The sequence below is a fragment of the Symphalangus syndactylus genome, chromosome 22 (assembly GCF_028878055.3).
Source record: "Symphalangus syndactylus isolate Jambi chromosome 22, NHGRI_mSymSyn1-v2.1_pri, whole genome shotgun sequence".
Classification (NCBI taxonomy): Eukaryota; Metazoa; Chordata; class Mammalia; order Primates; family Hylobatidae; genus Symphalangus; species Symphalangus syndactylus.
This window is the reverse complement of record NC_072444.2, coordinates 18,259,315-18,287,279: the sequence shown is the minus strand read 5'-3', so window position 1 is coordinate 18,287,279 and position 27,965 is coordinate 18,259,315. Positions and strand designations below refer to the sequence as shown.

The window sequence follows — 27,965 nt, the reverse complement described above, 5'->3', positions numbered from 1 at the left end:
CCCCTGTCTTTCCTGAGGACAGCCTTGAAGGTGTGTACCCGCTGGGCAGCTGCCCCTTTCTGTCCCCTGTATGGGTCCGTGGAGCCTGGCTTCTGTTCAGTCATGCCTTCTGGTGTCATCCCCACAGGCGGGAGACCTTTGACTTTGACGACGACTGTGACAGCCTGACATGGGAAGAGAATGAGGACACGCTGCTGCTCTGGGAGGATTTCACCAACTGCAACCCGACCATCGACCTGCAGGGCGAGGTAAGCCCGGCGCCTGGCTTCCCAAAGGCCAGGGGGCACCTCCTTTCAATGGTCCCTCATCCCTGTTATTTTCCTACAGCCCCTGCCACACAGCTAAACTGTCCCCTTTGGGCCAGGCGTGGTGGCTCACGCCTGTAATCCCAGCACTTTGGGAGGCTGAGGTGGGCGGATCACCTGAGGTAGGGAGCTCGAGACCAGCCTGGCCAATATGGCAAAATGCCATCCCTACTAAAAATATAAAAATTGGCCAGGTCTGGTGGTGTACACCTGTAATCCCAGCTACTCGGGAGGCTGAGGCAGGAGAATCGCTTGAATTCAGGAGGCAGAGGTTGTAGTGAGCCGAGATCATACCTCTGCACTCTAGCCTGGGTGACAGAGCGAGACTCCATCTCAAAAATAAATAAATAAATAAATAAATAAATAAATAAACTAAACTGTCCCCTTTGTTCTGTTTCCCCAGCAAGAGGAAAACTTGGGCAACTTGATCCACGAGACCGAATCCTTCTTCAAGACGAGAGACAAGGAATACCAGGAAACGATAGGTCAGATCGAGGTGAGGGCTCGGGACGTGGAGCACACTCGTGAGGCTCTCCTGAGGTCCACATGGTTGAGATCCTGGCGATCAAACGCCCATGTGTCATGGGCAAGGGTTGGTAGAGTGGGGCAGGCGCAGGATTGGAAGTCAGGAGGTCTCAGGGGCGAGTAACATCTTTCTTAGGGCCTCAGTTTCCTAATCTGTCAAATGGGGGTGGTGATCCTTGCCTGCCTCAGAGAATTAAAAAGAATATACGTAGCTGAGATGACGATCCCATAATAACCACAGAGCTGACATTCGAGTGATAATTGAGTGACGCAAGGTACTGAATACGCCTGGTATCCTTACCTCTACCCTATGCAGTAGGTACCGTGCACTCCTTTTACAGAGGAGGAGATGAGGTTGGAAGAGACCAAGTGACTTGCCCAAGGCCTTGCGGCCAGGAAGCAGCATTGAAGTATAATTCTCTCTGGCTCCAGAGGCTGTGCACGTGATCACTTCTATAAATGACAGTCATTGCTACTATGCAGGAGAAAGGGAAGCCCAGCTCCTTCCCTGGAGGAAGTATCACTTGATAGAGGACAAGAGTCAGAAACATGAAAAAGCCTTCAGGATTTTTGTAATCAGGTCTGGATAAAGGAACCCAGAGATGCTGAGTTATCAGAACTGGGTGGAGTGCATCAGAGCCGGGGTGCATCAGAGCCAGGCTGCTGCTGGGGTTGCTAAGCAACCATTCCCCTTTGGCCAGAGGGAGTTCTAGGGGACATGGACCCATGTGCAGAGAGCAGAGGATGAGGGAGGTTGATGTCTGGAGGCAGGGTCCTGATGGCATGGTGTCCAGTGGTGGCCTCGATGGCACCATCCCTGAGGAATCCAGGAGGGGAGGTTGCTGAGGCTTCTGCCACGAGGATGACTTGCCCTCACCCTTATTCCTCATTGGTTCCTCCCAGCTCGAGCTGGCCACAGCCAAAAGTGACATGAACCGACACCTGCATGAATACATGGAGATGTGCAGCATGAAGCGAGGCCTGGACGTGCAGATGGAGACCTGCCGTCGGCTCATCAAAGGCTCCGCAGACAGGTACCTGCCCGTCCTCCCAGGGGATTCAGCTGTGGTGTCCTTGGAGGGGAATTCCCAAGGCTGCAACTCGGCCATGTTTCATGCTCCCAACCTAGCTCTCTGTCCGTCCGTCTGTCCGTCCATCTGTTTGTCCGTCCATCCATCCATCCATCCAGTGACTATTAGCACACCTATGTGCCAGATGCCTTACATATCTAACCTCATGCAAGTCTCACCACCACCCTGCCCCTTGTTGATTCAATAGATACTTGTCAAAGGCCTGCTCTGTGCAAGATGGTGGAGCCAGTGAGGATAGCCCCTGCCGTCAAGGAGCTTAAGCCCCATTTTCTGCTAAATTGGGGAGCAGAGGAGGTGGACAGGGCATGCTCCCATTTGCTCACAGGAAGTGATTTCCCTTCCTTTCCCATCTGTTAGTCTGTTTTTATGGTGCTATAAAGAACTGCCTGAGGCTGGGCATGGTGGCTCACACCTGTAATCCCAGCACTTTGGGAGCCTGAGGTGGGAGGATCGCTTGAACCCAGGAGTTCAAGGCTAGCTTGGGCAACATAGCAAGACCCCATCTCAAAAAAAAAATGCCTGAGACTGGGTAATTTATAAAGGAAAGAGGTTTAATTGACTCACTGTTCCACATGGCTAGGGAGGCCTCAGGAAATTTATAGTCATGGCAGAAGGCACCTCTTCACAGGGCAGCAGGAGAGAGAATGAGTGCCTAGCAAAGGGGAAACCCCCCCTTATAAAACCATCAGATCTCGTGAGAACTAACTCACTATCATTAGAACAGGATGGGGGAAACCGCCCCCATGATTTAATTATCTCTAACTGGTCCCTCTCATGACACATGGGGATTATGGGAACTACAATTCCAGATGCGATGTGGGTGGGAACACAGCCAAACCATAGCATCTTCTTCCAACCCAGGGCCTGTCCCCAGGAGACTGACATGTGTCAGGCATGGCATATAAAGCAGAGCCCCTGCCTTCAAGGACACACAGCCTTGATGGGGGACAGCCATGCTGAGAATGAGCTAATATGAGGAGAATGCCTGCCACACAGCAAAATACGTTGTCATTGTTTTCCTCGTTTTGCTGCATTACTGTACCAGAGGGAGGGATAGCTCTGTGGGGGGCAGATCTGTGTGCAGGGCCGTGGCCTTGCCTTTCAGACCTTTAACTCCTCAAACCGCCAGAGCCCACTGTGGTTATCTCCATTATTCAGACAGAAGAGCAGATGCTTAGGCAGGTTAAACAGTTTGCCTAAGTTCCCCCGCCCCCAGAGATAGAATCAGAACTGCAGCCCAGTGATGTTAACCATATCCTGCATGGCCTCCTTTTGAGCGCTGAGTCACTCAGGGTTTACTGAGCACCTACTGTGTGCCCAGACCTGGGTTAGGTGCTTGGAGGGTAACGGCCAAGCTTGATCCATGGTCCAGCTCCCAAGGGGCTTTCTTCCTAGAGAAGCCAACACAGCCAGACTGAGTAGTGGCCGGTGCAGGGGGTTACCTCATGAGCTTAAAGGATCTTAAGCATAGCTGAGGGAGGCAAGAGCTCAGGGCCAGGCCCCTCTGAGGGTAGATCTTATAGCAGTGGCAGCTCAGCCTTCCCACTCCTTGACCCTTCAGAGGCCCAGGGCTGCTCTGTGAATTTCCCCACTCTCTTGTGCTTCTCAGGAATTCACCGTCCCCCAGCTCCGTGGCCAGCAGCGACTCAGGAAGTACAGATGAGATCCAGGATGAGTTTGAGCGGGAGGCGGATGTGGAGCCCATGGTCAGCTGATGACTGAGGCCCTGCGAGCCTGGTGGTCTTGGTGATGGGGCCCTGCCACCTCTCCTCACGGGGTCAGGAAGGCCCCTCGGAGTGGGGTTCAAAGCCGCACCACACAGACTTTCTCTGCCCTCCCTTCTCTGGAGGCCCCGAGGGACTGCTGCTTCCTTCCTTCCTTCCACACCACCAACGGGTGCCCCGTCTCCATCCCCCACCCACCCAAGGAATGGTGCTGTCAATTTCTATTGTTCTCCACATTACAAATGCAGACTTCTGTGCGGACTTTGCAGTGTTAACTGTGCCTTCTCCCTTAAGCTGAGCCACTTTGAGCTCCAAAGAATTATTCCTAGCAGGTGTTTTTATACAGAACTCTAAGCTGAGGGCCGGGCCAACCCGGGCATGGTGTAATGTGGTTTCTGCCGTCCGTCCCACCTGCTCCTCTGATTGGCCATGGGTTATGCCCTCCCTTCCTCCTGAGCCAGCCCAGACTGGCCTGGGGCTTGGGGTGCTCTGCCAACCCCCAGGAAAGAGCCGCTTGCCTCTGTGAGCTTTCTAGGCCTGGGTAGGGACCACCCCAATTTTCTCACTCCCTGAAGGAGAGAAAGGTGGAAGGAAGGGAAGGAAGACACATTTTAATTTTTGGGGGGGATCGAGTGGCAAAGTTGAAGGGACAAGGCACTGTGAGGGGAAGGCGGAGCCTCACTGTGTTTAAACTACTATGCAAAAAAACAAAACAAACAACAAAAGCAGCTTGCCTTATATCATTGTGGAAGGCAGAACCTCTTCTGGGCTCCTGGCTTCCCCCTGGAGCTGGGAAGGAGGCCAGGGTTAGGGTGATCTGTGTCGCAGCACTGACTGGGTAGTGTGGGTTTGGCCAAGGTTGGTCATGAGGCCGGGATTCCTGTGAGGCACTGGCCTGCCTGACCACTTGCTCCCTTCCAGACCTCTGGGTTCAGGGCAGGGGCGGAGGGATCCTTTATTGCCCTGATAACTTGATATTCTTCCCTCCCTCGCCAGCCAACAATAGAGGCTTAGAGATCTGTAATTTCTCTGTGAGAAAGTCTGAAGGGGCCAGGCCTGGTCTCTGCTCCCTTCTACCCGCCTTGGGTTAGGACTGTCTGGCAGTTGCCTGCTTTTGGCTGCTGGCAGGAGAGATGCCGGGTGGGCTGCTGGCAGGGCAGGAGCTGGAGTGAGGACCATCCTCTTTCTGCTCCTGAACACACGTAAGTCTCTCTCAGCAATTCCCTCGACTGGCCAGTCGGGGTATTGATCTGAGCCAGCATCCCCCAAGACTTGAATGGCTTGAGTGGGCCTGCGTTGAAGGGCACTGTGTGGCGGCCCTCCCCCTTCCAAATCTCAGCTTGGAGCCAGCTGAGTAGGCTTTGCTTTATTATTATTTTTTAACTTTTCATACCTACTGCAGTGGGTCTGTTGCCAATTTTAATTTTTTGTTGTCCCGGGAGCTCCCTCTAGTGGTCAAGGTAGCAAAATGTGCCCAAGGACTAGAACTTGAGTCCCTCTGCCTTGTCTGGAGGCAGAGGGGGCTCTGGGTTTGACTGGGATTGTGGTCCCCAGGGGTCCATGACCTTTAAAGCTCTTCTCTCTTTTCTGTTTCCCCCACCTGTGTTACAGTCTTAAAAGTACTGTACATAATAGATATATGTAGAGAGAGAGAGAGAGCGTGGGAATGTGTTAGTGACTACGTGTGATGTAATTTATCACGATTTGGTGGCCTTCGTCATGAGTTTTTTCCTTTGTTTTCTTTTGCTGGGGGCACCTCCCATGGGTCCCCTGCGGCAGTCTGGCTGTGACACTTCCATAGTCAGCATCTCTTGTTAGCCAAACAGTTCCCTTTGGCAGGTACTTGGAGGGACAGTGGTTTTGGAAGAGAGACGGCCCTTCTCTCTCCTCACTGACCCTTGTTCTAAAGGTTACAGGGTTCAAACATACCTGATTCTTGTTGTTATTGTTGTTGAATTTTTATTTTAACCAAAGGTTATCAGAGCCAGTTGGGCTTGGACCTCAGCTGCTAAAAAGATTTTCCGTTTCCACGAGGGCAGGAAAACATCCACCCTCGTGGGTCTCCTCCGTCCAGGGCTGAGGGAGGCGTTGGACAATGTGGTGTGGGAGTTTCGTGGGCAGTGTGGAAGCCAGCCCTGGGTTGTTCCCCAAGGTGGTGGGAGGGTGACAGATATATCTTTAGACTTAAGACTGTAAGGCAGCAGTGTTAGCATTGGAGTAACTAAGGTTACTGTGGTGATCGGTGTCCAGCGGTATTATTTTTACTTTCCTCCTTGTATACATAGGTCATTTGTCTTTGAGGACTAGGGTACTCTAGGGAGTTTGAAAACTGCAGGAGCCAGAAAGAGATCCTGGCCTGAGAGTCCCTTCCAGCTGGCTTTTAATATCTGCTCTCCTCTTGGGAGTGAGGACTTGAGGCAGGTGGGTGGGAGAGGGAAAGCCACAGTGTGATGGTCCTGCCGCCTGGGCTGGTTCCTGGGTCCGGCCTGCCTGACTGCCTGCCTCTCCACCACATGCTTTTTTCAGTTAATGCCAGTGGGCCCTGCTTGTCCCCTCACCATGAGCCCACAGCTTGCCAAGAAAGACCCCAACGCTCGCTGGGGCAGCACCAGTCCTAGCTGGGACGAATTGGTCCATCCTTTGTAAAGCTGTAAATACTTAATTTTGACTTTCTATTTCTAAGCCCAGTGTCATATTGACACTGGTATTTTAGAATTGTTCTCAGATGGGCTCTCCTGCGCTGCCCTCTGTCTCCTATTTTGGGGGGTTTTATACAAACAGAGGATTGGGGAGGGATAGGAAGACTAGCATCCTTTTGGCTCCCTGGTTGGTTGTGAAATACACACACACACACACTCACTCCTCTGAGACTCCGAACAGAGAAAAAAATTATTGGCAAGTCAACACATTTTTCTTTCTTGTCTTGAGAAAATGTCTTGAGGCCAAATCCATCGTGGACTAACTCTGTGCGTAGAGCTCAGATGACCTAGGGAGAATTAAACCACTTACACTTGGAATGGGAGGAGAGGGGGTGGGGTGGGGGAGAATATAAGATGTAACTTAAGCTAAATGTAATCTATTTATAAAGCAAGAGACTCTCATCTATTTTTATGAAAGGAAGGGTTTTTTAATCTAGGGTAGGCAGTTGTGGCAGCCCAGCATTTTCCTGTGGACAAGACATGGTGCATGTTGTTGCTGGATTGAATGGAACCCATTCCTGTCCCCTGGCCTCATCTTCTGTCCTCATTTTTGGTCATCCACACCCATAAGCAGCTTCAGCAGAGTGTAGGTCCCACTTTACCCCATTCTCCTCTCCTCTGACCCCTCAGCTCCTTGGAAGTCTTGGGGCAGGGATCTGAGGGGGTGGGTGGGCTGCGGGAAATTCAGAAATGTGGTGGGTAGGGGAAGGGACAAGGCGCATTAGGGAGGGAACAAGCTGGGCTCTGGGGGTGGGCTCTGATTAATTAGTTACTCTGACTCTGGTCTGCCGAGATCCATTTCCAACCCAGCTGCGTTGGGGAGAGGGTTGGGAGGCAGCAGAGCATGGGTGACAGTGGGAGCACACGACTTCCTTGGAGCCTGGGCCTTCGCGGGTCCCAGGTGGTCAGGCAGCTGGAGCAGGAGTGGAAATGGTGTAAGATGCTCACAGCCCAGCCCTGGCTGTGTCTACTCCAGGCCAAGCCTGGGCTGCAGTCCTTGCTGTTTTCCCCCCAGGGCCCTGGGCGGGAGGGATCAGGGTGCTGGGGGTTTCCTAGGACAGGGGTCTTCCCCCTGGAGACACCAAGCTCTGGCTCTAGAAGAGCTCTTTCCCGGAGTGGGGAGTCTGGAGGGGACTGGGTGGGTGCAGGTAAAGCCAGTTTCTCTCTGGAAGGGAATTTTCTGTGAATGGATGATTTCCAGGCTCAGGGTGGGCTGTGTGTTAGTTCTGGGCAAATCCCTCACCAAGACCCCTCCCTCCCAAGCCCTCAAAGAAACGAGGCAGAGCCCTTCCCTGCAAGACCCCTTGTGGACGTTTTTGCATCTACCTGATTTTTAGCCCCATCCTGGGAGACTTTATACCCCATGATTCCATCCTGCCCCACCGTTGCTGTTGTCTGCCAGCTGGGTCTAGCATCACAGGGAAGGGGGGGATTTATACTCACGGAAAGACTACTGATCCTACCGGAAACCAACCTGTTTACTGTACTGTTGTAAATATCATGCCCTTTATATCCTGTATATTGGCTTCTTTTAAATAAAGTGAAATGTCTTAGAACTGATGGTGCTTTTTTTTGTTTTTGTTTTTAAATAGAAGATGATCTGGTGTTGGGGGAGGGGTAAGAGGACGGAAGGCTACAGAAACACTCAAACTCATTAGCTAATTAGCCATAAAATGGGGGATTTCATATCACCTGTTACATTTGTAGCTCACAATAAAAGCTTTGGAAGATGACAAAGCAGGAATCATTACACACATTTTACTGAAGGGGAAGAGAGGACACGACACATCACAGGCTCAATAACTGGCTTGGCCTGGTTTGGAACTGATGTCCTTTTAACCACAAAGCCCCCATTTCTCCAGGCTGTCCAACGTGCCCACAGGAGGTCACCTTCCCAGGCTCTGGATTTAATACTAACCAACGTTCTAGTTTTTCTTGTTAATGGGCACGTTCAGGGCAACATTGCCCAAATGTGAACTGAGCCCACCTGTCTAGGGTCTTCTCCAAAGATGAAGACAAATAGCCGCCTCCAATTCCAATTTGCTTTTTGCCATTCCTAATACTTGGCACTTAGGTAATTTCCCTCTCCTACTCTTCATTTAAATGTTTAAATTCTCCCAAAGTATCTTAAATGGTGTAATCTGGAGAAAAATAAGTGGCTTAAGATCACGGGGGCTTTGTGAGTTGGGTACTATTACGTCCGTTTTACAGATGAGGAAACTGAGGCCCGGAAAGGATATGTAGTCTGCCTAGTGCCCTGTTGAGGAACCGGAATCAGCATCGGAACTGACTCCTAAGCAGGTGCCCGGTTCATGCTGCTGGAAGAAATATAAACAAATTAGAACAGAGAGTAAGGAAACGTAACATTACTTTAGGAATAGATTGGGTCTCTGAGACCTCGTCATCAGAGAAGACTTCAGAATCCAAGTTTTAAATAGCATTCTAGTGTTTACCAAGCACACAACATTTTCCAAAGAAAGCTGAAATTTTTACTTGGGGGTAAAAGGCTCAGGAACAACTGGTTTTGCGGCCAAAGGCTTTAAATGAAAAGCTAAGCGTTGGCCAGCTCAGGTTTTATCTTGCATTGATCGTAATCTGCAAGGAAGCTAAGAAGCTGGCCGGCCCTGCGCCTGGAGGGTAGGTGGAGGACGGCTGGGTCCTGGCCAAGAAGCTGGAAGGCAGGCTCATTCCAGGGGCCGCAGCCCCCGGGAAGAAGCAGGCGGCAGGCCGCGCTGTGGCCCTGCGGGGTCGAGGAGTCTGGTAGCGGACAGGTTTCCAGGCTTGCACAAGCCACTTGCGCCCTGAGAGAAATCAGTCGGACGCCCACCGCACCCGGGGCGCACACCAGGGGGCCGGGCGCAGCGAGTCCTTCTGCCCCGCTTCAGCACGTGTCCCATTCCGGTTCTCTCATTGGCTCTATTCAGCCCCTCTCTGCTCTGCTTTGGAAGGCTGCAACAGGACCGCCCCGCTGATTGGGTCAGAAGCTTGGTGTGTCACTCTGATTGGTCGGCAGGGTTCACGCCCTCTCCCCGGGTCATACCGTAAAGAGAGGAGGGGAAAACGCATGCATTTCAGGACTTCGCTTTCGGGTTCCCTTGCCCTGTGTTGTGTAATGCCCCCGTTATGGCACTAGAGATATTTTTTATTAGCCGAAGCTAAATATAGTGGGACTTTGGCTGATCCCGAGCTCGGAGGACAGCCGGGGTGATCCGTTTCCCCCCGCGGATCGAGGTGGTGCGCTCTGGACGGGGTCGTGCATTCTAGCCGCGCCCCGGCGGACGAAGCAGTTAACAGCCCCGCTGCGAGCCAGAGATGCTGCTGCCGGCGCCCGCGCTCCGCCGCGCCGTGCTGTCCCGCCGCTGGACCGGAGCCGGGTGAGTGAGCACGGGGCCCGGGGCGGCCAGAGCGCGCGCCTGGGGCCCGGGAGCCTGGGAATCACTGGGCGTCCCCCGTGCCGCCGCACTCCCTCCCTGCCGGACCCCCAAGCTGCCTCGGTCAACGCCGGGTTCCTCAGGGGCTCCCCACCGACCCCCACCCAGGCCTTTCTCCCACTGAGATTCCTTAGCCTCCTCCCTCAGGTAGCCATCTTCCTTTAGCAAGGGGACTCCTCTTCCCGAATCCTGCGACCGAGTAGGGTGCCTCGGTGGCCCTGCCGGTTCCCGCGCTCGGAAAGTAGCCTCTGTGGTCACTCACCTCACTCCTAATACTGGATCTTTGCAATTTGCTGGCTTCCCCTGAGGGGCACTTCTATTTTTACCACACCACGCATCTCACTTCCCCACCCTCGTCTCACGTTCAGTGCCCCCATCCCGCCCCAGATTCCCCGAGTCCTCCTCTCCTTCTACCAGGATTTCTACCTCTCTCTTTCCTGCTCCCCACGCACCCCGACGCCCGCTTTTTTTTTTTTTTCAAGTTAAATGTTGGACAGAAAAGAGGATTCCTTTCTTCTTGTAGGTGGAATAATCATATTTATGGAGTGCTTATAATGAACCAAATGCTGGCCAGGCACTTGGCAGGTGTCTTATCATGAGGATTCAATGAGTTAATACATGGGGAGTGCACTGAACAGTGCCCAGCACAAAGGCAGCGCCCGGTTATTATTATTGCCACGATCATCATCATTATCACCTCTATTTAAACTTCTCACTCCTGTGAGGCAGGTATTATTCCAAATAATGAAGAAACCCAGGAGCAGTTCAGGGGTGGAGCTGCCTTTCAAATCCCGATTTGCAAACCTGACATTGTGGAGCCAGGTGTCTGGACCCTTGCCCACTCAGTGACAAATATTCTCAGAGCCCCTCCAGCTCGGAGCTAGGTTTGGAGAGGTAGGTGGGACACAGACCCTGCCCCAGAGGGGTTCCTAGTCTCGTGGGGCTGCCCACCTGTGGATCAGCTCCCCCTCCCATTTGAGTTTTGTTTGCTTGACCCCTGGGGCTGTTAGTGGCTGTGTCTCTCCTGATGAGCTGTGCCCTTTCTGAGTTAATCAGTGGCCCTCTCCCTTCCCCCAAGGGATGGCATGGTGGTGCTCTCAGCACAAATGAGTTTCAACACTGCTGTGTGTCCTCTGTGGGTGGGGAGGGGATAGGAAAGGGCGCGGGAAGAGGACATGGGACAGAGGGGTTCCTCTTCTAGACTGAGACTGGGGCCACACTTGCCATACTCCCTGTGTGATCCCGTTTGCGGGCCTTCCCTGAAGATGGGGCTTATAGAGTCCTGTGTTTCCTGAGTGCCTACTGTGAGCTGGTGCTCTGCCAAACACCCGAGAGTTGAGGAGTGCCCAGGGAATTTACATGGGGTGGGGCCTTTGAGGAGTTTTCGGCTTGATAGGGGAGAAATGCATAGGAAAAACCTCCAATATCTAGTAGAAAGCAATCCATATTCTAAAAGATAAGCCCATGATAACAATAATAATTATCAAGCAATCAAGCACCACGGGCTTAACACCCGAGCCGATAAGTACTGTCTCATTCCTGTATTATCATGAGAAACGATCTGCCATTCAGAGATATATGACTGAAATTACAGTTGGTCTAAATCCAGATTTATGCTCTGAATTATGAGGCCTCCTAAATTGAGAAGGGAAAGAGAAAGAGCATTTTGCAACCAGTTCCCTGGGCTCAGGTTACCCCTTTAATACAGCAGCTGGCCGCATGCCCTAGACAGGATTTCTCAACCTCACCACTATTTGCATTTGGGGCTACATTTTTGTTGTTGTGGAGTCTGTCCTGTGCACTGTAGAATGTTTAGCAGCGTCCCTGGCCTTTACCTACTGCATGTCAGGGGCACCCCCAGCCCTGACAATTACGAAAAAAACCCTGGTCCTGACAGGAAATACAAGTTCCCAGACATTGCCAGATGTTACCTGGGGGACAAAAATCACCTCTGGTTGAGAGCCACTGCTCTAGAGGAACAGCTTTGTTATTTGATCACTTGTTCATTTACTCAGTGAACATTTAGGGCACACCTGTGACGTGCCATGTCTGCATTTATGGAGAAACAGTCACAGGGCTTTTTCAGTGACATCCCTCAGTGTCCTACGTGTAAAACTCTAGTCCTGAGAAAAACTGCTGCTTTTGAGGAACGGGTATAGGAGATGTTTCTTAGTGTTTTCTTTTTTGCCTTGAGTGCCAGGAATCTCTGCTAGTTTTAAAAAATACCCTTGATACATGTTTTCTTTTAGTTTAATACATGTCAGTTGTGAAAAGTACAGATAAGGCAAAAAAATAGAAAAATCACCTGGAATTGTACCACACAGAGGTACCCACTGTTAACATTTTGATTCATGACCCAAAGGACTATAAATCATGCTGCTATAAAGACACATGCACATGTATGTTTATTGAGGCACTATTCACAATAGCAAAGACTTGGAACCAACCCAAATGTCCAACAACGATAGACTGGATTAAGAAAATGTGGCACATATACACCATGGAATACCATGCAGCCATAAAAAATGATGAGTTCATGTCCTTTGTAGGGACATGGATGAAACTGGAAATCATCATTCTCAGTAAACTATCGCAAGGACAAAAAACCAAACAGCGCATGTTCTCACTCATAGGTGGGAATTGAACAATGAGAACACATGGACACAGGAAGGGGAACATCACACTCCGGGGACTGTTGTGGGGTGGGGGGAGGGGGGAGGGACAGCATTAGGAGATATACCTTATGCTAAATGATGAGTTAATGGGTGTAGCACACCAACATGGCACATGTATACATATGTAACAAACCTGCACATAGTGCACATGTACCCTAAAACTTAAAGTATAATAATAATAAAATTAAAAAAAAGCCAAAACATTTTGATTCATGTCCTTTAACTTTCCATGAATATACATGCTTTAAAAAAAACCTCATAGAAACAAGCTCATCTGCCCATACTTTATTGTAGCTTGTTTTTTCCCTTTATACATTTGTCTGCCTTACAGTATGTTCCCAGGCCCTGGAACTGTGTCTGGCACCTGGTAACCCCTTGGCAAACATTTTGGGAATGAATGAACTTATCGTGTGAGCCCTTCCTTGTCAATCGATATTTATCACGGCCAGCCTCAGGATAATCACCATAAATGTGTGGCCTTTATAGGTGGGCCCAGGGATGGCAGCTGGTGACAATGACTGCCATTTACTTTTCATGTGGATTATTTTACTCAGCCTCTCAGCAACCTATGAGGTAGGGGTTACCACCCCCATTTCACAGATTAAACAACTGAGGCCCATGGAAATTAAGGAAAACTTGTCCGAGGCCTTGAGCTGGTGAACACCAGGCCTCCCAGCTGACTGTCTCTTTTCTCCTTTAACCCTGACTTCCTGTTTTTTTCTCAATCAACTTTACCATCAGTGTCCTCAGTTCTCTTTGAAAACAGGCAGGATACAGATTAATAGCCAGCCCAGGCATGTAGTAGGCTTGTAAGAGTTCACTTCTGTTCCTTACTTCTTGTGCCAAGCCCAGATGTGACTCCTGCTCAGCCCATCTGACATCAGGGGGCTTGTGGGCCAGAATTGGCTACTACTGTGTCCCCTGCAGTGATCCCGGGTGATTTTGGACTCTTCTCAGGCTACCTGATGGTTTAATTTTCAAAATATCAAAAACACCCAATGCTTTTCCCAGTCTGCCCGGCCCTTGGATGGGCACAGCTTGCCCTGGGTCGGGAGCTGGCATTTCCCACCATTCCTTAGACATTCTCTGCTCTTGAACTCCTCCAACCAGTGGCTGGGGCAGTGCCTTTGGCCTGGAATGTCCTGCTGGCCATCTCGATGAGCCCATCCAGTGCTTTGTGGCCTTGGCAAGGCAGCTTCTGTCCCTTCAGTATCCTCATCTGCAAAATGCAGATGATTGTATTAACAGCCACATAGCAGGTGGCTGCAAGGATGAGCGGTGATGTGACCAGTGGTTTCCTGGATGCCTGGTACCGAATGTGTGCTCTGTGAGTATTTGAGTGGAAGAATAATTAAAACCTGTGATTATCATCACACTTCTAAAGTAGTGAAAGCACCATTGAGGCAGTGCTTGGCAGTGGCACCCCTGGGAGCAGCCTGCCTCCTGTGCCCTGCATCTGGCCCGGCACACAGTAGGCGTTGAACGGTTGCTGTTGAGGTGGTCCAGAACACAGCATGGCTTGGATCCTGGCTCCAACTCTTGGCAGCTCTGTGGCCCCGGGCAGGTTACTCACCCTCTCTGGGCTCCCTTATGTTCTCATATGGAAAATAAAGATGACAGTAGTAATCACCTCATAGGATTGTCCTGCGGGTTAAATGGTCTCATACATGAAAAGCACTTTGGAGTGCCCAGCACCTGAAATACTCGGTAAGTGCTGCTGCGGTTATGATGATCCCCCTCTCCCACCAATGGGTTTCCCGGAGTGATCATCTTCGTTCAGGAATATCAAGACAGCAGGGGCCCAGCAGTGAAGGATGGTGGCAGGAGGGGAGGTATGGACCTCAGATGTCCTCGGTCTCTTCTGTTTATTCCAATTAAGTACCCCAGATGCCAAACCCTTTCGGTTATTGTTGGTTTTGTTTGTTTGTTTGTTTGTTTTGGAGACAGAGTCTCATTCTGTTGTCCAGGCTGGAGTACAGTGTCACGATCTCAGCTCACTGCAGCCTCAACTTCCTGGACTCAGTCATCCTCCCACCTCAGCCTCCCAAGTAGCTGGAACTACAGGCGCACATCACCATACCCAGCTAATTTTTGTGTTTTTTTTTTTGTAGAGATGGGGTTTCACCATGTTGGCCAGGATGGTTTCAACCTCCTGGGCTGAAGTGATCCTCCTGCCTCAGCCTCCCAAAGTGCTGGGATTATAGGCGTGAGCCATCACATCCAACCTTCTGTTAGGGTTTTGACCCTGCTCACCTCAGGGGATGGAAGAGACTTCTCCCCTTCTTGTAGCCTCCTTAATCCCCAAACTTTCCCTTTCCTGGCAGAGGTCATGGCATGGAGTGAAGAGTCCCTGGGCTGAGCTGCTGTGCCAGTAGACAGCTGAGTGACCTTGGGCAAGTCACTGCCCACCTTGGGGCGGCCGCTTTCCTCAGGTGGAAATGAGGTTGTAGCTGTATGGTGAGGAGGATGAATGTGTCCCTTCAGCCCCACCTGACCATGGGCCTCTGAGATGTTCCAGGTGCTTCAGCCATAGTGTAAGTCTCCTGAGTAAGGAACACCTGGGGTCAAATCCTACTCTGTCACTCATGAGCTGTGACCCTGAGCCAGGAGTGAACCTCATCCATAAACAGATCATTCTATGGTCGAGTATCCCTCATCTGAAATGCTTGAGAACAGAGTGTTTCATTTTTTGGGTTTTTGTTTTTTTGAGATGGAGTCTCGCTGTACCTCCCAGGCTGGAGTATAGTGGCAAGATCTTGGCTCACTGCAACCTTCACCTCCTGGGCTCAAGCCATCCTCCTACCTCAGCCTGCTAAGTAGCTGGGACTACAGGCACACGCCACCACGTCCAGCTAATTTTTGTACTTTTGGTAGAGATGGAGTTTTGCCATGTTGGCCAGGCTGGTCTAGAACTCCTGACCTCAAGTGATCTGCCCTCTTCAGCTTCCCAAAGTGCTGGGATTACAGGCATGAGCCACTGCGCCTGGCCAGAAGTGTTTTGTATATTGGACTTGCTTGGATTTTGGCGAATTTGCTGAACCAGTTGGGCATCCCTACTCCCAAGTTCCAAAGTCCAAAATGTTCCAATGAGCATTTCCTTTGAGCGTCATGTTGACACTCAAAAAGTTTCAGATTTTGGAGCATTTTGGATTTTGGATTTTTGGATCAGGGATGCTCAACCTGTCATGTGTCCCTCATACACTTGTGTGGTGGATTCAGTGAGATGATCCTGTCTCACTAAGGTTAATGCTTGGCATGTGGTGGCAAGTGCTTGACAAATGTTGCCTGATGTTTGCTGGGCAGTGGCTGAAGCAGCTCGTCCCTGGCATTGGGTCTTTCTTTCTTTTTTTTGAGACAGCGTCTCGCTCTGTCGCCCAGGCTGGAGTGCAGTGGCACAATTTTGGCTAACTCCAACCTCTGCTTCCCGGGTTCAAGCAATTCTTCTTCCTCAGCCTCCCAAGTAGATGGGCTTACAGGCATGTGCCACCATGCCCAGCTAATTTTTGTATTTTTAGTAGAGACGGGGTCACCATGTTGGCCAGGCTGGTCTCAAACTCCTGACCCCAAGTGATCCACCCTCCTCAGCCTCCCGAAGTGTTGGGATTTCAGGCATGAGCCACTTTGCCTGGCTGGGCCTTTCTTTCCCTCCAGGTCCCGCCCTGGGCCCTGCACTGTCCCTGCTCACCTGGTGTTGCCTTTATCTCAGTGATAGAGAGGATTAGCCTTATCAGGCTCCAGATAATGGCTGGAAAAGCCAGGAGGCTGAATGAAGCAAAGATAATTTCCTTTCTATTTCTCCTCTCCTTGTCCTTGGCCACCCCTCACCCTAGCCACTGGGGAACCCAAGGGGCCCGTGTCCAGCCCCAGGTGATAGCAGAAGAGCACTGGCCTTTGAGTCCAGTCCTGGGCGCCTGGTGTCAGCTGTGACACTCATGTATTGATTGTATTTCTCAGGTGCTTACTGTGGCTGGTTAGTGTTAGGCTTGGGGTGCCTGGTAGTGAATGGAATGGGTACGGGTTGGCTGTGTGGAGCCTGTGGCCTGGTGGGCACACAGATGGTCATTCAGAGGTCTATAATAGGGTTTTCACTAGTGCTTCCAGAAAAGTCTAGAGCTATGAGAGGATCCGATTGGAGCCCCATTCCGGCTGTGTGAGGTTGGACCAGTGGAGGGCGTCTCAAGCAGAGGGGACCCCAGAAAAGACCGGGGTGGCTGGATTGCTGCAAATGGGGCAGGGTGATGCGGAATACATTTGGAGGCCTTGGTAAGGATTCTGATGTCTTTATTTCAGAAGAAATGAGAAGCCACTGAGTAGTTTCTCACTGAGCTCCCCACTGTGCCATCTCTCTGATGATCGGATTTTCATGTTAACTTTGGTTGCGGTGTGGACTTGAATGATTTGGAGACTGGAGCAGGACTGGCATGGCATGAGTCCAGGTGAAAGTGAATAGTACCTCGGACCAGGTGTCTTGGATAAGGTGGAGTCTGGGCCCTCTGTGTCTTTTCAGTTTTTCCCTCTATAGATTTCTGTATCTCCATTGGCTGGCCCACAGCTCCTTGCAACTCTGACATCTCCTGGTGCAGAAGGTGAAATGGTGCATAACCTTTGTAGATCAGATGCCAGTACTTGCAACCCTGACATCTGGTGCAGGAGGTGAAACGGTGCAAGGCCTTCGTGGATCAGATCCCAGCATTTGGAGCCCTGACATCTCCCGCCACAGGAGGTGAAACGGTGCATGGCCTTCATGGATGGGATCCCAGCATTTGGAGCCCTGACATCTTCCGGTGCAGGAGGTGAAATGGTGCATGGCCTTCGTGGATCGGATCCCAGTACTTGCAGCCCTGACATCTTCCGGTGCAGGAGGTGAAATGGTGCATGGCCTTCGTGGATCAGATCCCAGCATTTGGAGCCCTGACATCTTCCGGTGCAGGAGGTGAAATGGTGCATGGCCTTCGTGGATCAGATCCCAGCATTTGGAGCCCTGACATCTTCCGGTGCAGGAGGTGAAACGGTGCATGGCCTTCGTGGATCAGATCCCACTTGTAGAGGGTGAGGGGGACCAACTTGAGGTCTCAGGCCCAGGGCATGAGGAGAAAGGGCACTGCAGATTTTCAGGGAAACCTGAGTCAGATTCAGACTCTGCCTTGTGCCACCTTCCCTAAGTGGGAGGACTGACGGCTGCTCTGAGAAAGGTTGGGTTGGATTCATATCTGCCTCCCAGAGCCGGACACTTCCTAGGTGCTTGGAAAACCCGTGCTGAATAATTGAGTGAGCTGTTATTGACCTGATCCGATTTATCTCTCCATCCTTGCCATGTGGAATAAATGTGTACTGACTGCATAAATGCATGAATGGATGAGGAATACCGTCCTGCCAAGAAGGTCCTCATGGATCCTCAGAGAGGCCCCAAGTCCTGTGACTGATTCGTCTCTGCCTTCACCCGAGCAGCCAGTGGATGGGTACTCCTGTTAGCCCAAAATTGTTCATGAACCAAGAAAAAAAAAAAAAGAAAGAAAGAAAGAAAGAAAAAAGAAAGCATTGATGGGTGGGAGTCCCTAGGTTATTTTTAGCTGCAGTTGACTCAGGCTGAACTTTGAACTAGTGTCTGTTCTCCAGGCCACACTCAGACTGATGGATGGACAGCTGGGCCAGTGCTTGGAGACTTCCAGGCACAGAGAAAGCCATGGGGGCATGTGATCCTGAGGTCACAGTGGGCATCTGGGCCTCTGCCCTGTGGAGGAGGGAGGCCACACTCCTTTGGTTTCGTGTCCTTCCTTCAGGCCTCCCAGGCTGGGCCTTTGAGCCTCAGACTCCTTCTGGCCCCCGACACTCATAGCCGGGCCATTCTGTCTTCCATAGGGCAAAAGCAATCTCACAGAACACTAGCCTCAGGCCACGTCCCTCTGAGACCATGATCAGATGAGACACAATAAGCCCTCTTCCTGATTCTTTTTTTTTCCTTGAGATGGAATCTTGCTCTGTCATCCAGGCTGGAGTGCAGTGGCGTGATCTCAGCTCACTGCAACCTCTGCTTTCCGGGTTCATGCGATTCTCCTGCTTCAGCCTCCCAAGTAGCTGGGAATACAGGAGCGGGCCAGTACGCCCAGATAATTTTTGTATTTTTAGTAGAGACGGGGTTTTACCATATTGGCCAGGCTGGTCTCAAACTCCTGACCTCAAGTGATCCGCCCACCTTGGCCTCCCGAAGTGCTGGGATTACAGGTGTGAGCCACCGTGCCCAGCCTCCTCTTCATGATTTTTGTCTAAGCACAGACAAAAACAAGGTCTCTGTGCCACCCACAAAGCTCTGCACATCTTGGTAAATGTTCCTTTTTCCCAGTCAGCCTCACCCCCACTTTCTGACGGCAGCCAATCCAGAGCTAACACTGGCTTCCTTAAACCCTCCCCAAATCACCCTGCCAAACCCCATGGGTTTCCTAACAGCATCTTACTGAGATGCCCTGTGGTTCCCCACGCTGTGTGTTTTCCCTCATCGCGCCGACCAGTGAGCCCCACCTGTGCACCTCCAGCTGTTCTGGGTTGTCTGAGGCCATTGACACCAGACAGAGATGATATCTGGGCCTTCTGGACTCAAGTGCAGGTTTCCCCTACTCTTGATCTTGAAATAGTCATTTTCCTTTTAGGACCGAAATGCCCTTATTTCTGTAGAGAGGTGGCTGGTGAGGCCCATCCTATGCCACGTAGATGGGAAGTTTGTCAATTTCAAGTGCCCTTTGGGCATTAGCTGACTTTGTCATCATGATTCTTCTCATTTACAGAGGGGGAAACAGGCCTGAAGGGGAAGCCCCACAGCTGGGAGGTGGCAGAGCTGAGGCTCCAGCTCTGGAATGACTGACCCCAGTGTCCTAGCTTTGAGCCACCTGACCTCCCACCTTGTGACCCTCAGATGTGGTAGGGGGTGGTGGAAAGAGGTCAGAGGATTTGAGCAAGGAGTTGTTGAGACTCAGTGCCCTGGAATCAGGCACCTCACCCCCACGGCCAGCCCTCCCGGGGCTGTGAACTGAGCTCAGGGCAGCCCTCCAACTTCATGGTCCACATCTTGGACATTCCTGCCCACCCGGAGCTCTCAGCCCTTTGTGCCAAGGGGATCTCAGCTGGTTCACATTCTGAGGAGACTGTGTTCTGGAATGTGCTGCCCTTTCAGCTTAGAGAGAGAAGGAACTTGGGTCTTTTTGGGATAAAGCCTGCCTTGTGGGAGAAGAAAGGGAGAGTAACGCTTTGCATGTGCAAAATACTTAAACATGGTTTTGCATCTATGTGTTTAAACGTCAAACAACCGAGTGAGTTCGGTGTGATTATTCTTACTTAATAGATGTAGAACCATGCTCAGAGGAGGCAACTCACAGGCTCAAGGACACACAACCGTGGGACTGGGACTTGAACCTTGGGTTGTGGACCCCCAAGGTGGGTTTTTGTTGTTGTTTTGAGATGGAGTTTTTCGCTCTCTCACCCAGGCTGGAGTGCAGTGGCATGATCTCGGCTCACTGCAACCTCTGCCTCCTGGGTTCAAGCAATTCTCTTGCCTCAGCCTCCTGAGTAGCTGGGACTACAGGCACACATGCCACCAAACCTGGCTAATGTTTAAAATATTTTTAGTAGAGATGGGATTTCACCGTGTTGGCCAGGCTGGTCTCGAACTCCTGATCTCAAGTGATTTGTCCGCCTTGGTCTCCCAAAGTGCTGGGATTACAGGTGTGAGCCACCATGCCCAGCCCAAGGTGGGTTTTTGACCCCCCATTTTCTAGTTGCATTGGATTTCAGGCTCTGGGTGCCCACCTAGGACCCCCTGTCAGAGGTAGAGGGGCTGGGGTCTGGTGGTGGGGCCGCTGCTGACCTCTCTGCCTCTGTCCTCTGCCCTTGTGTCCCAGGCTGCGGTGGAAGCACACTTCCTCCCTGAAGGTGGCCAACGAGCCCGTCTTAGCCTTCACACAGGGCAGCCCTGAGCGAGATGCCTTGCAAAAGGTAATGGGAGGGTGGGGGGCACCCGAGAGATGCAGGGCATGGAGCAGAGGCCGTCCCCAGCAGCCCTGAGATAGCGCTCCGTGCCGGCAGCCATCACCCGCTTCTATCCTTGCTCCCAGCCTTGGGAGGAAGCCTGGGAGGGCTGTGGGTCTGGAGTGTGGAAACAGCTGGGAGGACCAGGGTGGCAGCCTGGAGCTACTCTGGGGCTTCTCAGGCCAGGTCAGATGTCGTAAACCTAGTTGTTTTATAGCTAAACATGTTTTCCAGTTAATTGCCAGCATTTTAAAGATCATGAGGTTTCATATAAGTTTCAGGTGCAGTTTTTTTTATCTCTGTGTCATGGGTAGAACTCACCTTCCTGCTGGGTGACAATGGCTGGAGCACAGTCCGGCTGCCCCTGAGGGGAGCACACATTCTCTGATGGCCACCGACCCGGCCTGGCCCCCTTCTCATTTCTGTGTCAGCCTGGGCAACTCCGTCTGTGGACTCTGCGTTAGGGTTTTAGATGGGAGGAAGCGAGGAAGGCAGTGACCATACCCACTCTTTTCCCTCTCCCCAGGCCTTGAAGGACCTGAAGGGCCGGACGGAAGCCATCCCGTGCGTGGTGGGGGATGAGGAGGTGTGGACGTCGGAAGTGCAGTACCAAGTGTCGGTATGTCCCGCGGGTGGCAGGGCTCAGCCCCTCCCCTGAATATGCGACCACTTTCTCTGACAGCTCGTAAGGTTATAATGTGTGGGCTCTGACTTCAAGGCCTTCATAATGCCCCTCCCCACCCCAGATTTTGAATTCTGTGGACCAGTAAAACTTCCCAAAGCAAAGGACGGCGCCCACACTGCATCCAGCCCATAGCAGCATCCTGTGTCTGGGCCAGAAAGGCCATGAGGGGTCCACACAGCATCTTCTGTTATTCCTCATAGATTTCTTGCCAAAGGGGTTTGGGAGCTAATGGCAAAAAGCTGGGCCCCAGGTCCCGAGCTCCTCAGATGGCGCTGGCCTAAGAAGCCCCCATGCTTGGAGTTTATCCATCCAGAAACTGGCGTGCACTTTACATGGGCCAGGAAACTCATAGATCTGTGATGTGGGGGAGGGTAAAAGGTCGGCCCTTTTGCAAACAGGGCAAGCAGATTCTGGCTCTGTCCGGCTGAAACCCTGCGCAGATGTGTGCAGGGGGAGGGGTGACTGAGGGGGAGAACCCAGGTCCCCCACTCTGAAGGTTCCCAGGACAGCCTGGGGCAGGAGTTGACCACAGAGGTGTCCTGGAACTCTAGTTGCTGGGTCAGGACTACTTGGAGCTGTCTAAGCGTGGCCTGAGGTCTGCAGGCATTGGCCAGGTCACTCTGTCTGTCACTGGTTGTGTGTGCAGGTGCCAGCTGACAGCAGCACCTGCCACCCAGCTCCCTGGTTGTCTCTGTAACTGCCTAGAGTCTGCTCTCACCTGTAGCTCCCCAGGCGTCCGAGGCCGCATGGCAGCTGGGATTTTTCCAGGCAGCGAGGCTCCAGCATTCTGATAAGCCCCTGGTGGATACTGCTGATTTTCATTTCCCACATTGTCTCGCCGACCTGGCTGGAGGTTGTGGCCATGTGCTGATCACTGTGGCACCAGACATTTGGGGTACTGGGGCGTATGAGGGCAGGATCTATGTTTGCTGGGACATAGCACCGACAGGACTCTGCAGTCCACTGGGGCCCAGGTCGCAGCCACTTTCTCGGCCCCTAAACATCACAGGCCAATCTCAGGTGTGGTCCGAATACAGAGTGACTGTGCCAAGCTTTAACGTGAAGGAGATTGGTCACTTTCTGCTCAAGCCCAGATCAGCGCTGGCCAATAGAATTTCCTGCAGTGAGGACAGAAACATTCCAGGTCTGCATTGTCTGTTCCAGCGGCCACGAGCCACGTGTGGTTGTCAAGCAGGTGAAAGGTGGCTCGTGGCTACTCTTTTAGACAGGAAAACTCCAATAACCCACCACAAGACATAGGTAGCAAAAGTGTTACCTATTATGACATAAACTATCTTGCCAGCCCTAGGAAGGAAAGAAGTGAAATTTCTCCCTGCTTCGTTGGCCATGCTAGCATTCACCACTGCCAGGCATTAGGTTTTGAAGGGAAGACAGGGGTTAAGGAAAGACACACACACACAGAGAGGGCGGCTGAAACAGCAACACCAGTATATTGCAGAAACCTGAGGACGTGGGGGACCAGCTTAATGCCAGGGCCCACTGCTGCTTACAGGCTGGGGTACGCATCAGTATGGGTGAGACGGGTCTGGGCAGTATGGCTTGCTGCCTGGCAGGATATTGATAAGATGTTGTTATGATCAGGTGGTTTGGCACTCTGGTGGGATGTCATCGTGGTGTTCCTTGTACCTTTACCCAGCAAGATATGATAGGGATGGTTTTTTTTTTTTTTTTTTTTTTTTTGAGATGCAGTCTCGCTCTGTCGCCCAGGCTGGAGTGCAGTGGCGCGATCTCGGCTCACTGCAAGCTCCGCCTCCCAGGTTCATGCCATTCTCCTGCCTCAGCCTCCCGAGTAGCTGGGATTACAGGTGTCCACCACCACGCCCAGCTAATTTTTTGTATTTTTAGTAGAGACGGGGTTTCACCATGTTAGCCAGGATGGTCTCGATCTCCTGACTTCGTGATCTGCCTGCCTCGGCCTCCCAAAGTGCTGGGATTACAGGCGTGAGCCACCGTGCCTGGCTGATAGGGAAGTTTCTTTAGGTGGGCCTTTGTCCGCCTTGCAGTCAGGCGGCTGAGCCAGATGTTTCTCATGGCCTGAGCTCCTGTGAAATGTTTCACTTGGACCAAGGTCTGCAAAATAGCGGGGAGCTTACAAAATGGTGCGGTTTGGACCAACACCAGGTTGTGTTTATAAATGTTTGTTGAGGATCTTCCTATTTAGATTAGTAAATCTGGAGCTTAGGAAACAATCGTTCTGTCCACAATGGCTTCGGGGCAGGACGGAAGTCCCAGGCATTTCACAACACCGGTGCATTCTTTTGGGCCTCACCTGGTTTTGTTGCCCATGGTGGCAGCCTCATGCTGGACCAAAGAATTTTCATCCATGATCCCCTTTGGTTCTCCTGTCCGTGCTAGGAGACAGGGAGGGCAGTCCCCATTTCCTAGATGAGGAGACTTATGGGAGGAAGTGAGCTTACCTGGGGCCCCACAGCTAGTAGGTGGCAGAGCCAGGATTCGAACCCATGTCTCTCTGACCACAAAGGTCTGTGCTTTCCTGGAAAGACCCTGTGGTCTATGCCTTTCTCCTGGACCGTGAGCCGTCTGGAGAAGGAGCCATGTCTTACTCATTGTATAGTGGGTACACCAGCACCCTTAACAGGGAGCAACCTGTGGGCCGGGCACTGGGGAGGACTTCATGGGAGCAGGGGGGGACAGCAGGCGTGTCCAGGACTTTCCTGGAAAACCGGCCCTGAGCCCAGCCCTCTCCGTCCTTATCCTGGCACCTCCCTCTCAGGCTGGGACCTCACTCTTCTCTCCTTTCAGCCTTTTAACCATGGACATAAGGTGGCCAAGTTCTGTTATGCAGACAAGGTGAGTGAGCCTCTGTGCCTGGTGACCCGGGGGTTAGGGTTGCTGCTCCTGCCCTGCCCTGCCAGCTGCTGATATGGGGGAGGGGCATCAGTTGCTGTGTCCTTCTTTGGCTGCGGTGGGAAGGTGGGCAGGGGGTGGGGTGGCTGGCACTGAGAGAGTCCCTGGGTAATGTCTTTGACTGGGCCAGGCATGCAAAGGTTAACTTGAGCCAAATGCAAGCTGCCTCAGCCAGGGCTGAGACATTCCCAGACATGCCCATTGTGGTGGGGCAGACCTTGGTCTGGGGAGGAGTGGATTCTGGAAGGCTGAGTCAGGGCAATTAGAGACACCATCGATGGAAAGCCAGGCCCAAGAATTGGCACTGGAAAGGGCCAGCAGGAGGGGCTGGGGTGGCTGGGGGTCCAGGAGCTGGCATTGTGTGGCAATGAGGGCAGTTGGGGTCTGGGAGGCCAGCAGCAGAGCCATGTCTCAGGCTGCAGTTGACCTCAAGCTTCTGGATGGTGGGCTAAGGGGTACCAGGTCCCAAGAATAAGGTAAGGTTTTGATTAGACCATGAGAGAAAGTGGAGCCAGTTTAACAGCTGCAGGACTCAGTGCCAAGGCCTTGGAGAGCTGACCAACCTGGTCGGGCCCTTCAGGCTTCAGACTGGCAGCCACTACAGGCTCTGATGGGACACTGTTGTTGACAGCTGTGGTGGCAGGGGGCTGAGGGCCCAGGGAGACAGGCATTGTCCCCGGATGGAAGAGAGTGGCCTTCCAGGTCTCTCTTCCCTCGCTCACTCCCCAGGGCCTTTCCCGCTGCAGGCGGCAGTCCCCAACCTCTCCCTCTCCCTTTAGAGCCTGCTCAACAAAGCCATTGAGGCTGCCCTGGCTGCCCGGAAAGAGTGGGACCTGAAGCCTATTGCAGACCGGGCCCAGATCTTCCTGAAGGCGGCAGACATGCTGAGTGGGCCGCGCAGGGCTGAGATCCTCGCCAAGACCATGGTGGGACAGGTGAGGTGCTGGTGGGCCCAGGTGGGTGGGGCGGGGTAGGGTGGGAGTCAGTCGTGCCCCACCCATGGCAGCAGACATCAGCTGAAGCGCTTCTGGGTCCCAAGCCCTTTTGGGGACCCAGAGATGTCCTCAAGGGACAAGGCCTAGGAGCTGGGATGGATGATCACAAATTATTAGGTGAGACAGATTGTGCAGAGCCCGTGTGTCCTGCCTTGGAAATGTCCCCTCTCCTCCATCCCTCTGTCCTCGCTCCTAGGCCTTTGCCATGCTTTGCCTGGACTGGTGGTGGCCTGCCCTGTCTCCCTGCCTCCCAGGTTGGTCAGCCCCTCGCCGCCCTCAGAGTGGTCTTTCCAACACCTCCAGGATGTTACTCCTGTCTTATGACCCACCCAGACCTCTCCACCACTGAGAGGCAAGTCCCAAGACCTGAGCCCCATACCCAGCGCCCTTCTGCCCACCTCTGTCCAGCTCGCCCACTGCTCTGCCCTTCCCTGCCAAGCTGTCCCGCCCATAGTGTAGCTATTTGGCATTTAGCAGGACTCCCTGGCCACGGCAGGCATCCTCTCTGCCTCTGCCCACGTGTCCTCCTGCCTGGAATGCTTGCTGTCTCTTCTGTGCTCAGTGAACTCTTACCTCCTGGTCCAGCCCAGATGTCATCCCCTCCGTGAGGCTTCCTGAGCCTTCTCCAACCAAAAGGACTATTCCTGCCTCTGTTTCCCCAGAGCATGTTGTTCCTGCATCAGTTACAGCTCAGATTGCACTAGAGTATATTGAGTTCCTAGGTACTGCCCCTTCACAAGCTTTTTGGACATAGTAAACATGTCTTGACATTCTCGGTCTTTTTCTGGGCTTTGCATGATACCTTTCAGGAGGCATAGCAAGCCCCTATCAATGGTTTTCTCTGCACAGAGCTGGCATGACAGCTCCTCACCCTGCTAAATGCAAGTTGAGTGAGGAGTGGCTCTAGCAGGCAGAGTGTGTGGGGGACAGGAGTCATGGGAGAAAGGGCTAGTTCACCACCTTCAGGACCTGAGCCCTACACTGCCAACTAACTGGGTTCCTGAAGGGTAAGTTGCAGGAGCCAGAACCCCGGCTGCTTTTTGGATCAGGCATTTGCCACTGCCTGCTCCCCATCCCCATTGTGAGCACCCCCTCTGCTGCACAGAGCTGGTATGACAGCCCCTCATCCTGCTAAATGCCTTCTTAGATTGGCTCAGCAGCCCTCTGGGGTAGGCGTCGGCTCTGCGTATTCCGGGTTAGTCGCACATTGCTGGGAAGACACTGTAGGATCAGTTTAGGCTCTCTCTGTATTTGGCCTAAGACTCAGGAACTTCTAGGAAGCAAGGTACACATCTTAGCTCAGCTTCATGGGCTGTGTGTCTTTAATAGGTCGTGCACCTGCCAGTGACCTTGGGTGCCAAGAGGGGGCCACGTCAATCTGGAAAAGCCCCGTTCTTGGCTGTCCACAGTTCTTTTCCCTGCAGCTCACATTTGCTGTTATTAAGAATGGACGGTTTAAGGGAATCACAGTCACTCGCCTCTTGGTTTTTGGCCCAAACTAACCAGCAAGGCCGAACATCATTCCTGGGGAAGAAGCCATCCGCCTCCCACACACCCAGTCTCTGTCCTGGTTTTGCAGTGGCTAGTCTCTGGCTCATGCTTATCTGCCCTTCTGTCTGGAAGGCTCTGATCCTGAATTTAGTCTGAGGCTTGACCATAGATCCTTTGCCATGCACCACCATTCAGAGCTGCTATGAAACGAAGACAGTGCATGAGAAGTACCTGGCCTGCTGCAGAGGATCAGTAAATTCTTCTGATCCCTGTCCAGCCCAGAGGGCTGGCTGCAGGAGGTGCTGGCTCAGGGGCTTGAGAATCCTTTCCCCCTCAGCCCCTGGGATGGGACCTGGTCAGCCCTCCAAATGTTTCCTGGTCCCTCCTGGGGCCCGGCTCAGTGCTCGCTTTGGGCACAGCGTCATATGTGAGAAGAGGATGGACAGGAGGCTGTTGGCTGCTCCTGACCCCCGGCCCTCTGCCTTGCAGGGTAAGACCGTGATCCAAGCGGAGATTGACGCTGCAGCGGAACTCATCGACTTCTTCCGGTTCAATGCCAAGTACGCGGTGGAGCTGGAGGGGCAGCAGCCCATCAGCGTGCCCCCGAGCACCAACAGCACGGTGTACCGGGGTCTGGAGGTACCTGCAGGAGGCAGTGGGCGAGCAGGCGGGGCAGCCCAATGCCGTGGGCCTGACCTCACCACTGCCTCCTTCCCCAGGGCTTCGTGGCGGCCATCTCGCCCTTTAACTTCACTGCAATTGGCGGCAACCTGGCAGGGGCACCGGCCCTGATGGTGAGATGTGGGCACAGGTGGGACAGTGGCAGCTGGTTGTCCTCCTGGTCCCAACAGACAGACAGAGGCCACCCCGAGCCCCTTGGGTCTCAGCCTAGTCATGGGGAGAGGCACAGAAGGTGGAGGCAGCTTGGGGCTGTGGGTAGGCTTTGGGACCAGAGACCCGGTTTGAATCCCAGCGTCATCCCTCTCTGCCTGGGAGACCCTGGCAATCCCTGAACTTCTCTGAGGCACAGTTTCCTCATCTGCAAAGTGGAAATAATAGGAAAGCCTCCATGACCAGGTTGTGAGGCTCAAATGAGACACATCCAGCAGCAGGCAGGGCTGGCCCGGAGCTGGCTGAGTGTTGGCGGCTCTGTTGATGATAATTACCGCGGACCTTCAGTGCTCACCACGTGCCTGCTGCTGTCAGGCATAGCATGGAGATGATCTCATTTCATCCTCTCAGCAGCTCCGAGAGGGAGTTGTGACTCTGCCTCTTTGCCAGATGACAAAACTGAGACACACAGCCGTGACTTACTTGGCAAGACTGAGTGACTAGTAAATAAATGATGGAGCAGAGAAAGCTTTGGATCTAGTCTCTCTCCGGGTTGATGGTATTCACGTCACTCCTCTGCCATTATCGGAGTGAGGGTGGCTCTTACC

General features: G+C 52.6%; 2 protein-coding genes across 7 annotated transcripts in view; both read left to right on the top strand.

Moving 5' to 3' along the window:
• The window catches only part of IFFO2 (intermediate filament family orphan 2), a 51,141-nt gene extending 43,237 nt beyond the window's left edge, over window positions 1–7,904 (top strand). For all 3 annotated transcript variants that reach the window (XM_055262306.2, XM_055262304.2, XM_063631155.1), the window contains 4 exons: window positions 128–248; window positions 709–801; window positions 1,734–1,864; window positions 3,531–7,904. In XM_055262306.2, the coding sequence (XP_055118281.1) occupies window positions 128–248; window positions 709–801; window positions 1,734–1,864; window positions 3,531–3,636 (451 nt within the window). In that variant the 3' untranslated portion in view covers window positions 3,637–7,904. The remainder of the gene's footprint in view (window positions 1–127; window positions 249–708; window positions 802–1,733; window positions 1,865–3,530) is intronic.
• A 1,476-nt stretch (window positions 7,905–9,380) lies between these two features.
• The window catches only part of ALDH4A1 (aldehyde dehydrogenase 4 family member A1), a 29,665-nt gene continuing 11,080 nt past the window's right edge, over window positions 9,381–27,965 (top strand). Inside the window, exons 1-7 of one of the 4 annotated variants that reach the window (XM_055262293.2) lie at window positions 9,381–9,718; window positions 20,340–20,433; window positions 20,993–21,085; window positions 23,936–23,983; window positions 24,820–24,975; window positions 27,016–27,165; window positions 27,246–27,320. In XM_055262293.2, coding sequence (XP_055118268.1) covers window positions 9,657–9,718; window positions 20,340–20,433; window positions 20,993–21,085; window positions 23,936–23,983; window positions 24,820–24,975; window positions 27,016–27,165; window positions 27,246–27,320 — 678 coding nt within the window. In that variant the 5' untranslated portion in view covers window positions 9,381–9,656. Of the gene's footprint in view, window positions 9,719–20,072; window positions 20,190–20,339; window positions 20,434–20,992; window positions 21,086–23,935; window positions 23,984–24,819; window positions 24,976–27,015; window positions 27,166–27,245; window positions 27,321–27,965 lie in introns of those variants that run through there. The other 3 variants (XM_055262294.2, XM_063631746.1, XM_063631747.1) reach the window with 3 other exon arrangements.